The sequence below is a fragment of the Tachypleus tridentatus genome, chromosome 3 (assembly GCF_004210375.1).
Source record: "Tachypleus tridentatus isolate NWPU-2018 chromosome 3, ASM421037v1, whole genome shotgun sequence".
In the NCBI taxonomy this organism is placed as follows: Eukaryota; Metazoa; Arthropoda; class Merostomata; order Xiphosura; family Limulidae; genus Tachypleus; species Tachypleus tridentatus.
Genome location: NC_134827.1, coordinates 75,349,897 through 75,364,671, shown reverse-complemented (window position 1 = coordinate 75,364,671; position 14,775 = coordinate 75,349,897). Strand labels below are relative to the sequence as shown.

The 14,775-nt window shown below is 36.8% G+C and overlaps 1 protein-coding gene across 17 annotated transcripts in view; it reads right to left on the bottom strand.

The window, feature by feature from the left end:
• Window positions 1-7,739: 7,739 nt before the first annotated feature.
• The window catches only part of LOC143247215 (next to BRCA1 gene 1 protein-like), a 61,242-nt gene continuing 54,206 nt past the window's right edge, over window positions 7,740-14,775 (bottom strand). For all 17 annotated transcript variants that reach the window (XM_076494904.1, XM_076494910.1, XM_076494911.1 and 14 more), the window contains one exon: window positions 7,740-11,678. In XM_076494904.1, coding sequence (XP_076351019.1) covers window positions 11,316-11,678 — 363 coding nt within the window. In that variant the 3' untranslated portion in view covers window positions 7,740-11,315. The remainder of the gene's footprint in view (window positions 11,679-14,775) is intronic.

The window sequence follows — 14,775 nt, the reverse complement described above, 5'->3', positions numbered from 1 at the left end:
ATAAAAGGAAATGAAGGTAAAACAAAACATCATTGAAAAACAGAAAAAGTATAAAATCAATGTTGACACCTAGTCTACAATGTTAAGAGAGAAAGCAGAGTAAGTAAAGTTGTAAAGGACTTTCTCTAGCAAAATGGTAATGATCATAACCCACCAGGAAGACTAAGAGATAAGTACAAAAACCACCATCAGTCACCTGAAGTTGGCATTTCCAGTCCTGGTTCCGGGTTATGTGTCATAACAGCCATTATCAAAAGGTAAAATAATATAAAGTGTTAAAAGACATATAGCAAAATCGTAATAAAAATTAGCCAAATGTCCTGTAAAAAGGTAAAAGTAAAGTAAATGTAGTAAAATTTGTAAAAGGAAACAAAGGTAAAAACAAAACAGCAATTAAAACATAAAATGGCATAAAACCAATATTGACATCCAGTCTACAAAATTGTAAAGGACTTCCTGTAGCAGAATGGTAATGATCATAACCTGCCAGGAAGACTAACAGGTCAGTACAAGAACCACCGTCAGTCATCTGAAGTTGGTCTTTCCAGTCCTGGTTCCGGGTTATGTGTCATTATGGCCAGTACCAAAAGGTAAAGTAATAAAAGTGTTAAAAGACATGCAGCAAAACTGTAATAACAACTCGCCAGGACTACTAACTGGTAGTTCAAACAGCAGCGTTAGTCACCTGAAGTTGGCCTTTCCGGTCCTGGTGTCGAGTTATTTAATGTTCTGGCCATTTTCCAATTTCAAAATGAACTAGAGAGATTGAGACTCTGAAAAGGGAACCACAATTAAAAAGGTGTAATGAATAAATATCCAATACTTAAATGAGATTAAAAAGATTAATGGAGCCGAACCTTGAATACAGGACCATAGTCCATGTACGGAATAGGCACAGTGGTGATAGTGCCAGAGCAGATAGATTTAGCTGCTGTGTGTGCAAGCTCATTTCCGTAAATACCAACGTGGCCTGGTATCTAGTAAAACTGGATAGAAGTAGACGTTAATGAGAAATGGGCCAGTCGGTTTCGAATATCAGTGAGAACAGGGTGTGAGCCAACATGAAGCGATTCCAAGGCCAGTTCAGCTTCAATATGATCCAAGGCAAGAGATATGGCATACAGTTCAGCAGTGAACACAGATGCTGTAGAGGGGATTCTGCACGCAACCACCGAACCACAACAAACCATGGCAGAGCCCACAGAATTAATTACCTGATTTGGAACCATCTGTATAAATTGGAATGGAATGATTGTTTGAAAGATGTTCAGTAAATAAAAGATGGTACTTCCAATCAGGAGTATCTGCCTTTTTAAGATGACTTAAAGAAAGGTCACATTTGGGGGCTGTAATAAGCCATGGGGGGATGGGCTGACCAGTGGATTCTGCAATGTTATCCAAGGACAGACCCAATTCATGCAATTGCGCCTGGATGCAAAAGCCAAAAGGAGCAATGGCAGATCATCTGTTCTAAAAAAATAAGGCCCACTGAGGAAGGAAAACACATCCCCAGGTGGGATGCTTTGGTAAGGAACGAAGTTTCGAAGAATACAGTAAAGACAGTTGCAAATGGCGAAGGTGCAGAGAAGGTTCATGAGATTCTACAAATAAGCTTTGAACTGGGTAGGTGCAGAAAGCCCCAGTGCAGAGTCGAAGTCGTCGATGATGAATGGGGTCCAGCATCTTTAAGGTCGAGGGTCTGGCAGAGCCATAGACCATTGATCCGTAGTCGAGTTTCGATTGAATAAGAGCACGATATATCTTTAGCATAGAACGTCGATCTGCTCCCCAACTGGCAGGAGAGAGGACACGCAGGATGTTCAGTGCTCTTGTGCATTTGACCCGTAGCTGCTTTAAATGTGGTATAAAGGTCAGCTTACGGTCAAAGATAAGCCCCAAGAACTTGGTCTCAGGAACCACTGGCAGAGAAACTTCACCAATACGGAGATCAGGATCAGGGTGAATACCCTGTTGGTGGCAAAAGTGCATGCAAACAGTTTTAGAGAGAGAAAAATTAAAGCCGTTCACCATAGTCCACTTCAGTACACGATTGAGGGCAGTTTGTAGTTGCCACTTAGTATATCTCATGTTCGACAACTGACACAAGATGTGAAAGTCTTCGACATAGAGCCCATTCGTAACAGTGAGAGGGAATTGTTCAGTGATGGCATTTATCTTTATACTGAAAAGTGTGACATTCAAAACACAGCCCTGAGGAACCCCAAGTTCACGTACAAAAGAACAGGAAAGTGTCGAACCCACATGAACTTGGAATCTTCTGTCCATTAAAAATTTTTTAATAAACATGGGTATATGGCCACGTAACCCATATGTATGGAGGTCTCACAAAATGCCATACCTCCATGTTGTGTCATAAGCCTTCTCAATGTCAAAGAATATTGATACAAGATGTTGGCATTTGAGAAAGGCTTCTCTGATTGATGTTTCAAGTCAACTTAGGTGCTCCATGGTGGAGTGCTGTCGTCGGAACTCACACTGGGTGGGCGAGAGGAGGTTGTTTGGTTCGAGGAACCAAACAAGACGAGCATTAACCATCCTCTCCGAGATCTTACAGAGACAGCTCATCAAAGCAATTGGACAGTAGTTTGAAGGAACCTTGGGATCTTCCCCAGGCTTAGAGAAAGGTAAGATAACAGTCTGGCACCAGGCATCAGGAAAACCATTCTCCTTCCAGATCTGGTTAAAAACAATTAGAAGAATATCAAGAGAAGCAGGAGAGAGGCAGCATGCCATAGTGTACTTCATCAGGTCCAACAGATGTACTGCCAGACTGATGAAGGGCCATTTTCAATTCCATCAGTGTAAAGGGACAATTATAGTCAAAGAGACAGTCAGTTTGAAAGGAAAGAGGTGAACGCTCTGCCCGAATCTTGATGGCCAAGAAGGTGGAGTAACAAGCAAAATGCTAGATATTCCAGACATCAGCTACCTCTTGGCCATCAGACAGTAAGATCGAGAGGGGGACAGAATTGTAGTGCCCACTAACCTTTCAAATCCTGTCCCATATGACCTTGGAACTGGTGGTAGAAGATATGCTAGTTGTGAACTTAATCCAAGATTCCTTCTGGCTTTGACGTCTTCCGCACCTAGCATGTGCACGGGCCCGTTGGAAAGCGATGCGATTCGAAAGTGTAGGATATCTACGGAAAGTATCCCAGGCCCGTTTTTGAGCCTTCCATGCGAAGCAGGATTCCACCACGGCCGAGGATATCGTGGAATATGTGTCGAGGTATTAGGAATACACTGAGCAGCTGCTTGTATAATACAGTCAGTTACCGCTGCCACACAGTCTATTGATGGCTGATTCATGATGGTAGGATCAAGTTCTGCGAGAGCAGTGAAAGTGGACCAGTCTGGCTGATCCAGTTTCCACTGGGGCACACAGGTAGGGTGGCATTGACCATGGCCAGTCTCTCTCAAAAGTATAGGAAAATGATCACTGCCTAGTGGATTATTGTCAACCCTCCATGAAAAATGGGAAAATAATGAAAGGGAGCAAACTGAGAGATCAATAGCAGTAAAGGACTGACTAGGTGCATGAAAATAAGTGGAAGAACCAGTATTGAAAAGAGAAAGATTGTGATCAGAGAGCATACGCTCTGCAGAGTGACCCCTCCTATCAATAACAGCACTTTCCCAGAGGGGATGATGTCCATTAAAGTACCCCAGGATTAGAAAGGAAGACGGCAACTGTTCAAGGAGAGCATCAAGGTCTGATTGATCATATGTCTCTCCAGGGGACAGGTAGAGAGAACAAACAGTGATGGTATGACCCAAAGAAACAGATGGCTACAGCCTCCAAGGGTGTGTTAAGTGACAAAGACAGGGTGGGCACATGCTGAACAACCAATAGTGCCACCCCTCCATGTACTCGTCCATCACACAGCCTGTCATTTCTGTACAGAGAAAACTGCTGAATGGTAACTGTATCAGCAGGTTTTAGAAATGTTTCTTGTAAGGAAAGACATACAAGATGGTAGGAAGCAATCAGTGTTTTGATATCATCCAGATTAGAACGTAAACCTTGACAGTTCCATTGTATCAAGGTGGCCATTTTTAATGACGGGTAGGCGAAGTGGCTGGAGAACCCTTCTATTTACGACCACGTCTTTTCTCCTTACTGCCCTTATTCGGAGGAGGTCTATCAGCTTCCATGAATCCTGCCCTGGGTCGATTGGACAGGTCTTTGTTATTGGAAGGGGATTCCAGTGACTGAGGATGCAAACAAATGATTGTTTTGCATCTTGAAGTGGGAGAAAAAGATGTATCAGAAGAAATGCCTGTATTTGAAACCGAAGGATGTGGATCTTGAGGTTTGTTGGAATGTATGGCAGGAACAGAGATGGGTGTAGAAGTCAATTCAACCTTTTAACCATGGAGGTCAAAAGGCTTTTCATTCATTTTGAAAATGATTCTTTTGGAGGCACAGAGAGATCTGTCTGCACTCCCACTGTAGTTGTGGAAGGAAGTGCAGCAGCATATGTCCGAGATGGAGTGGCGGGCAGCAATTTCCGAGCCTCAGGATAACTGATGTTATGAGTCGTTTTCAAATGCTGCACCTCTTTTCCCTCCAACCATTTTGGGTAAGAACGAAAGTAGGAAGGGTGGGAACCATTGCAGTTGACACAATGTGGGTCCGTGTCACACTCATACGCATCGTGGTCCTTGCCACCACAACGAGCACATGTCAGGAAACCATGACATGATGTCTTTGAGTGGCCAAACCTCTGACATTGGAAACATCGGAGAGGGTTTGGAATTATACGGCCGTACCCTGCAAATTAGATAACCTGCCTTGATGGTGGCAGGTGCACGTGGTGATGTAAATGTCAAAACGAGGATATCAGTCGGCAGTGTAACTCGATCTTTGCGAGTGGAGATGCACCTCATTGCAAAAACTCCTTGAGTGGAGAGACCAGCGAGAATCTCCGACTCAGGGACATTCTTCAAATCCCTCTCAACAATAACTTCTCGTGATGAATTCAAGGTAGCATGAGAGGTAACCTCAATAGGTACATCCCTAAGTGCCTTTGAATTCAAGAGGAGTTCACTGTGTTGGGATGTGGATGTTTCAACCAATGTCTCCAGATCGAAGCTTCTTTACTGACTTTGGAGAGCCACCAAGTCCCTTCTGAATAAAAAAGGGGGACATTTGTCCTAAAGGTTTTTCTGAAAGAGAATGTAATATAAGAAAATGAGGTACAGATGTTGAAGACTGGTGCTCAGAGTCTTCAAGATGTGGTCGTTTACCTATTGACTGTTTTTGCACTATTTTATTTAAATTTTTAGTTGGAGGATCCATGGGAAAAAAGGAAAATTTTGGTACCCACTGACCCCATCCATCATGGAGCCCTACGAGGGGACGCACTACAATGTCATGCAAGGATATTACAGCAATGCCAGGGTTCATGAACACTATACCCAAACATCAGCATCAGACACAATGTCGACAACAGCCATTTAGAATTTCCATCATTGGTACTTGGTTGACTCTAGCCCCAGTGGACCAGCCGACTGACCCAAGGGGGGCCACCCAAAGGCTGCCCGTCTACAGGAATTCAAGGCCAAAGTGGTGTGTTAGGGTTGGACCCCTCAACCACCACAATCCTCTCCTCCCCTTCACAAATTGCCATGCATGGCAAACATGTGGGTGGATGTTTAGATCCCAGAGGAGGTAAACTGAAAGAACAGAACCTTCCCTGGGAGGTCCCCTCACCACATACAAGAATCCACACTGAGGGGTGCTTGTAATAATCAGAGTTAAAATAAGGAAAGTGTCTTGTATTAATGGTTCTATAATTGCTACTTGTTATTTAGTTTTCTCTTCAAAAATTTTGAAATGGTTTGAGACAAATGTAGAGTTACAATATATTAATTGACAGAGACGATGGGATTAAAGAGCTGACCAGTGACAGTAGCCTGGAAAAATATAACAAAACATTCAGATATATGTAAAAACTACCAAATCATATTACTTGCACAGTAGTATCATCTTTATCTGTTGGCTAATTTTCAGAAGAAACTTCTATTATTTCTGTTTATTCTTGGTCTCCCAGAACTAAGAATTTAACAAGTTTTTCTTGTGGTAGCCTACCAGGATAGTAAAATCAGAAATCTACTAGCACATCAATAAAATTAGCCAGTGTACTATTACTACAATGTTCTCAGTTTCTGTTGTTATATACTGCAGCTGAGACCAATTCATGAAGTAATCACTTTCATACATCTGTATTTTACCCCCAATAATATTAGTCATATCAAGCCAAAAGCTTAAGTTAAATTTAAGACAAAAAATGCCAGTTGGGTGATTTTAACTGAAACGAGAAATATTATGCTTTTTGTAGTTTGATTTATTAAATTCCAAGAGTAATATAATGGAAGAAAACACAAACATGGTGACAGTTTTTAAGCTGTGATGTATATGGATATTATTTTGTAAACACTTGAACATCTAGTCCACTGGAATGTTTACTAACTATTTGAATTACTCAAAATCATTACATTTAATAACTGATTTCAGCTGATTAACCACAATTACTTCTAACTTCTTTCTCTTACCTTTACATCTACTTTCATTGCATTTTCACTTAATTTTTATCAGATGAAATGTCAACAAACCTGAGTTCATAATAATGACACTAAGAATCTTTCTTCAGAACAGAAGTTGTAAGTTAGAGAACTAAGAAAACTTTATAGTGGTGTGTCACACTGAATGTTGTTTAGTCATATCTCTGACATTACAACTTAAGTAGCCCCCACACGTGTGTAGTGTGTACTGCTTAAAATAAGTTTTCCATTTTTTGTTTTATAAATTATATTAGTTTTCTATTACCCTAAAAAATTATTTATTTCATTTTTTTCTCGTGTTTTCATTTATTTTGAAGTAAAAGAAATTCTGTTTATTAAAACTAAAGATAGGACTACCAATAAAGTAATTGGTGTTACTTACCACCCACCAGATAGCAGTATCTAATGCAAAATAAATGAAATGAAAAATGATGAAAGTTATCTTTGTGAAGGTTTGAACTTGACATACATGATTACAACAGCATAATATCTACTTTTATAGATTTAGTTCTTTTCTTTGGTTTTATTCTACACCTTCAAAAGTTGCTAAAATAAATCCTAACATAAAGATGGTGTTACAGAAAATACTATGAAGTATTTTCAGTTTCAAGGATAGTAAATACATTATAAAGAACAAGCTGTAATGATAAGTTTGTTAAATTTTGTGGAAATAAAATATATGTTAAATAATTTACAATTTGATATTAGATAGTAGTATATTGGTAAGTAACTTTTTATATATATTTAAGCAGGTGTGATTATACAGATTATACTTATGAAGTGACCTGTTACAGCAAATCACATGACAGTGAAATATTGCCTGGTCAGTGACATGTTTAACCATAAACTACAATAATCTCTACCTGATTTCTCAACCTTTTCCAGCCCAAGGAACAATATTGAGAGTCATGAAAGTTGACAGTACAACTCAAAGTTCCTGTTCCACTTACCTCAGATGTTCTATAATTTATATAAACTGTAATTAGTATAATTTCTCTGTTTATTTTTCTTTTGATTTTTTTCCAAAGTTTTCAAGCACACCTGTTCATCCGTGACAGCAAACTGGTTGGGAAATATTGCTCTATATAATACATTTCCATTGTCTACTTCATGTCTGTGCTACATTAATGGTATGAAGAATACCTGAACACTAAGAGAAGAAACATCTTTTATTGACACTGGAGAAGATAACATTAATATCTTAGCTTCTTCATTCGTGTTTTAAGAACATTCTACACACATTTTCATCCATAACTGATACATCAACATAAGAATTACTCTATGACAGCAATATACACAATTTTTCATCCAAGTGTACTCTTAATCATTGTCAAGTTTTATTCTTATTACTAGAATTATCTAATTAAATTTGTCAATAATCATATTTGGATTAAATAATTATATTTAACCAAATTCCATCCTTATCTGAAGCTGTCACAACTTGTATTATAACTCTTTTGCTATCACCAGCCTAGTCTCTTATAGTTGTAAATAAAAGACATTAGGTGTTGCATTGTTATACCACATTTTGTCAACCTTTTCTCCACACTCCAGCTACTACATTATTAAGTGCTTCAATGATTTTTAGGTATCAAACTATAAATGTCATTAGCTTTACTGATTTTAAAGTCTTTGTACAAATGCATTCATAATGAAGTTGCTTGCCTGAAATATTGTTGCAGGAGGAAATTATTTTGCAGGTTTTCATACTACTACAAATTGTACATATATATTTCACCAAATTATCGATGCTTCTATTTTATCCTGTTAAAACCCTTGTAACATTATTATTATAAAAGTCAAACTTCAATAATTCCTTTTTGTATATTATAAAAAATACTTCAAGTTCATTTTCTTACATTCAACTTAATTTTTCTTTCATACTGACACAGACTTTTTCCATTGGAGTAAAATAAGCTACACTAATGATAACTTCTGTGGTTACAATTGAATAAAAACTTATTTTATTATATTCTTACACTAAAGAGCTAAAGTATGAAATGCAAGGGTTACAAACTCTTTCATCTTAAGCCACCTCAACAAGTTATCAGAAACTGTAAATACTGTTCTTTTAAACAAACTTTAACAAATCCCAGGTGCCAGGTCATAATGCTGACTAAACTTTAAAACAAACCTTGACAAATCCCAGATGCCAGGTCACAATGCTAGTTAAACCTTAAAACAGACCTTGACAAATCCTAGGTTCTAAGCCACAATGCTAACTAAACCTTAAAACAGACCTTGACAAATCCAAGGTGCCAGGTCATAATGCTAACTAAACCTTAAAACAGACCTTGACAAATCCTAGGTTCCAGGTCACAATGCTAACTAAACCTTAAAACTGACCTTGACAAATCCCAGGTGCCAGGTCATAATGCTAACTAAACCTTAAAACAGACCTTGACAAATCCTAGGTTCCAGGTCACAATGCTAACTAAACCTTAAAACTGACCTTGACAAATCCCAGGTGCCAGGTCATAATGCTAACTAAACCTTAAAATAAACCTTGACAAATCCTAGGTTCCAGATCGAAATGCTAACTAAACTTTAAAACAGGCCTTAACAAATCCCAGGTGCCAAGTCACAACATGGACTAAAATTTTCAAGGTGGCACCTAGTGTTTACTGCCATTTTATTTATAAATTGAACTTTGTTTCTAGTATTTATATGGTGGATCCAGTGCTTCATGTTTTTTTCAGGAATGAAGTTCTGTAGTTGCACAACACTTAACTGATTTTGATTATTTTGTTTTTATTCTTTCTCTTAATTATTGTGTAAATTTAGACTAAGATGGGACCAAAGGCAATTAGTTAAGGCAATACTATTAAGTATATTTTGTGATTGTTATTATTCATTTGTTACTGTGAAAGTAAATAAATATACACTACATCTCCTAGTTCCAAGTACAAATGATAGTGAAGTTAGTTTAGACACACCTGGCTCCCGAGGATTTTAGGCTGACTCTTAGCTCCGAAAACATTTGTCAAGGCCTGCCTGCCTTAAGAAAACATAAGAATGTTGTGAGATGTATTTGTTGGAATACATGAAAATATTGTCATGTTGTTTACATGAAGAGTCAAACTAAATCCCATACTAAATGATTCCAGGTATTTGTACAACCAATCTCCAATATTTTGTTTTAAATCTAAAAAGGAATGATAAATTATCAACTGCTTAATAATTCATTTTTTATCCATGGAAAATACATTGTCCAGTAATACATTAGTATACTTTTCTGTTAGTGGAAAGAAATTTAAATAGAAAATAACTGAACAGTCTTAGCAAAATAGTGCATACCAATTTTCAACAGTTGTGTAGCAAACACTTAATACAAACCACTAATAAAATATCTTGTGTGTCTCAATACATTTGTTCCATGGACAGGTTTCATGAAACACTAAAAAGATCTTAGTAATATTTATAAAGACCTAATAAGGCAAATTAAATGGACAAACAACTATTTGTAAACCAGCTACTGTATATTCAACACAAAAATGATGAATGTGGTTACTTTAAATTTGTACTTCTATTCTACTGAATTCATGACAATCTGTAGAAATTTGTGCTTGAGATAGAAAAACAGAACTAAAGTCCCATATCCTTTAATTCGCTGATTCAATATCAACGTCTGTTTTAAATGGATTATGATCAATGTTTCACCTAAATTACTTCCATTACTCAACAATACAGAGACCACAAGGAGTCTTCCATGAACATACATACAACTGTTTGTTCAAGATGAAGAATAGGGCTCATTCAGTGGGCTTGTGTAATGATATTTAGCTTATTCATTATAACAAATAAGTCAGGAATTAATCAAAAGTTTATTTATCATGAATAAACTGAATACGTTTATAACCTTAGAGATATACAGTTAAAAACCAGTGCAACTGCAATTCCTGATTTAGTCTTTGATAAACTAAACAATACAGTTTTCACTTTTAATTTGTAATCCTGAACAAAATTAGTTCTGGTCATATATTCCAAGATAAAAAAATACTGAATTCTTTATTATTTTCTGTTAAACTGAATAAGAAGGCTAGTCCTTAATTCTACCCTGTAATTTTGAACAGATTCAAAAGGTTAATCCTACCTTATTTCCTGTTAAACTTCAATAAGATGGCTAGTCCTACCTTGTTTCTTAATAATTTGGATGTGATGGCTTGTAACACTAAACAAGTCTTATTCCTAAAACTTCTCTAACTGCACATTTGAACAACATTAGTTCCACTTTAATATACAAACTTAAATAACAAAGATTTAAAATAAAAAGTAAGAAAATAATAAAATATGATGCATTTCTCCAAATTGTCTTCTTACCAAAAATTCTGGTTTTTGTCTTCCTCTGGACAAAAGCGAAACGTACACTCAGATCACCTAAATATAGTTGTATATTAAAACACACACTGAGACATTGCTTAAACTAGTTGAGAAAAGAAGTAAATGCTAAATGCTAGCCCTAAAATTTATGTAATGCATGTTAACTTGGTCAAAATACCAATAAGGAAATTTAAATGACCAATTCGAGCTATTAAACTTACTCAAACTTTGTTTACAAAATTAAGGGTACACTGGTTACTACACTCAAACACCAGAAAAATACAGAGTTATGAATGGCAATAACCTTTGATTAGCTAAATATTATCTTTACAGTTTTACTTGAAAGTAAAGATAACAGATAAAAGGGGAAAAAAAACAACAAACTATAACACAACTTCAATCTTATTTTAGTCAAATTTGATCTGAGAAGTGGATGAATCCTGAACCCAAGATTGTTGATTTGACTGTAAGAATTGATTGTGGGAGTTGTATATTACACGAGTCCTCCTAGAACGCCTGTCTGGCCCCATTCTTCTGGTTGACAGATGAGACTGTTGAACGTGGCGGTGTTGGAACCATTCATTATCTTCTAAGTTGATCAGTTCTGAGATAACAGCATTCAAGTCTCCACCGTGTTTGTGTAAAAGTTGCTGGTTTAATTCCTGGTTAAAAAAGCCCATCTCACCCAGCTGTAGCATGGGTGTTAAAGGCTGGGCTGGCAGCTGAGGAGGCCAGTTTTGTGGTAGTGATGTCCATGATTGTTCTGCAGACTGAAAATGTTTCCAATTACTCAGTATTTATTTTATGTTTCATTAAAAGCTGTGAATATAGTTATGTCATGTTACTTTAAAAAACACATACACAAGACTTCTGTCTTTATTGTTTCACTTATTAAAAGTTTAATCTTAATAATTCCACATAACTGTATAAATATGTTTATTTATTTGTTAATCTTAACAGTTTAGAAATCACAGCATATATAAACTAAATGCAGATACAGTTTATACAAACTGGAATAACAGTTGTTCCTTCCCATTCTTATGACAAGTTTTAAGTAGATCAGCTAACTTTTAGTTTCATTCAAAAATATGTAAGTATAATCATAGTTGTACATTGCATTTCTACTATTAATGATATAACATAATTTCAGAGTGAGAGGAAAGTAAAATAGAAACATTTCCAAGGATACTTATAACAAACACCTTTTAAGTTTACTGTTGTTATGCATAACAATTTACAGAGAATAGATGGACATGGTTACAGTACCAGAATACACATTGTTATTAATAAAAAAGTAAGCCCATGACTGATGTTAGGCCTATTCAAACTTTATAGTTTGTTGTATGAAGCAGCAATTTGACTAGCATGTGATATCCTATTGAACACATTTTGTAGATATATTTTAGGTGGTCAAATTTTCAAGGAACCTTATGTTCAATTTTTGCAATGCAAGCCATGAGTTGCTCTTAAGTTATACATCTGTTGTTCAGGCAGCATTAAAAACTATTCTACCTTGAGGTATCACAAAATTAGGTCACTGTACCCATGTATACAGAAGTTTCTTCAAAACACCTATGGACTGGTCAGTTCACTTTACCCATGTATACAGAAGTTTCTTGGAAACACCTCCAAACTGGTCAGTTCACTTTACCCATGGATGTAGAAGTTTCTTGAGAATACCTACAAACTGGTCAGTTCACTTTACCCATGTATACAAAAGTTTCTTGAAAACACCTACAAACTGGTCAGTTCACTTTACCCATGTATAAAGAAGTTTCTTGAAAACACCTACAAACTGGTCAGTTCACTTTACCCATGTATAAAGAAGTTTCTTGAAAACACCTACAAAGTGATCAGTTCACTTTACCCGTGTATATAGAGGTTCCTTGGAAACATCTACAAACTGGTCAGTTTATTTTACCCATGGATAGAGAAGTTTCTTAGGAACACCTACAAACTGGTCAGTTCACTTTAACCATGGATACAAGAGCTTCTTGATAACAAATGACAAACTTGTTGTTCATTAGTGAACTCAATATTAAGAATAATAACTTTTTGAACTGCACATTGAAAAAAGGACAGTTATGTGCATGGGGAGTGGTGAGTGAACTTGTGAATTAATGTATTTTATTTTGTGTTTTTCCAAGAACTGTAAAATTATGTGGGATTTGATGGAGATCAGTATACCAAAGAGAATAAAAGAACATCAAAATGGAAATGAAATAAATGATGATGATGACAGCAGGATAACAAGTGCATGTTGTTACTGAAGAGGAAAGGAACAGTGAAGATGAGTTCCTGGTGACATTGTTCATCAGAAACTTATCTTCACTGCTTCAAGATAACTTGTCTTAGTTCTTGTCCATTGCTTGGAACATCTTGTTACCTTCTCATTCTTCTGACCAGATGATCCAGAAATGTGCTACTGGGTACATGAGAGAAGAATGAGCTGGTTATGGGGCAGAAAAGTGATATCATTGGATTGAATGAACTGTTTGTATACAGGATCCAATACTGTTATGCTGAAAAAACTACCCTTGGGCTATCGGCAGGAGAATGGCAGAACAAAAGGTAGTAAGATGACATTCATCAGTGAAATTACCATCAATTATAACGAGCGAGATTCTCTGGCCACCACAAATTCCTCTCCACACTATGATGTTTCTTCTCTTAAATGCCTTCTGAACACAGTACTGAAGTGTTCATCCCCCAGACTCTGCCATTAGCTTTGTATAAGGATAACCTGTATTTTGTATGAGAAGACAAGCCCACACCAGTTGTGTATGCACCATCTTAAAAGATATCTCAATCACCTTTGTCTCACTCTCCTTTCTCATGCATCATTTTCATACTGCCCCAACTTACTTCACCACCTTAAACAAGTCAAAGCAAAATACAGGTAAACTCCCATGTAAAGTTAAATTATCTTCCATGAGAGGGGATAAAAAGGAACTACAACATTCCTGACCACCCCTGTTGGGGAAAGAATTCATCAGACTTCTATCTCTGTAAGCTAAACCCCTGCCAAGTTTGTTTTGTTAAATCTGAAAAGATGATGTTCAAGGGTTAGCACTGTTCCTGTGTGGGGACTGTAGATGTGGATCCTGTGTGTACGAGTTGCCCGATTACAGTGTGTCAATCGATGACATAACCCAGTGAATTTGCTGTAAATGACATTACAGTCAAAAACCTGTGCATAAATAGTGGCATTCATGAAGCTTGCCTGCCCTAGTCCTGTCTGATCAGTCTGTCCACACCAGCCTGACAAACCTTGTAACATTCACTCTGAAACATCAGAATATCTTTACAAACAGATGTTCCAAATAGCATCTCTCATTTCTCTGTTATAATTCATGATGATATGTGGGTGATATTCCTTCATAATTAATGGTAGATATTGGTTTTCTTCTGTAATTTGTGGTAGATGATTTTCATTTGTAGTTCCTGGTAAAATTTAAGTGATTTTCAAATATATTTCATGGTAGATCTCAGGTGATTTCCAACTGCAGTTCCTGGTAGAATTTAGGTGATTTTCAACTGTATTTCATGGTAGATCTTAGGTGATTTCCTACTGTAGTTCCTGGTAGAATTTAGGTGATTTAACTGTATTTCATGGAAGATCTTAGGCGATTTCCTACTGTAGTTCCTGGTAGAATTTAGGTGATTTAACTGTATTTCATGGTAGATCTTAGGCGATTTCCTACTGTAGTTCCTGGTAGAATTTAGGTGATTTAACTGTATTTCATGGTAGATCTTAGGCGATTTCCTACTGTAGTTCCTGGTAGAATTTAGGTGATTTAACTTATTTCATGGTAGATCTTAGGCGATTTCCTACTGTAGTTCCTGGTAGAATTTAGGTGATTTAAC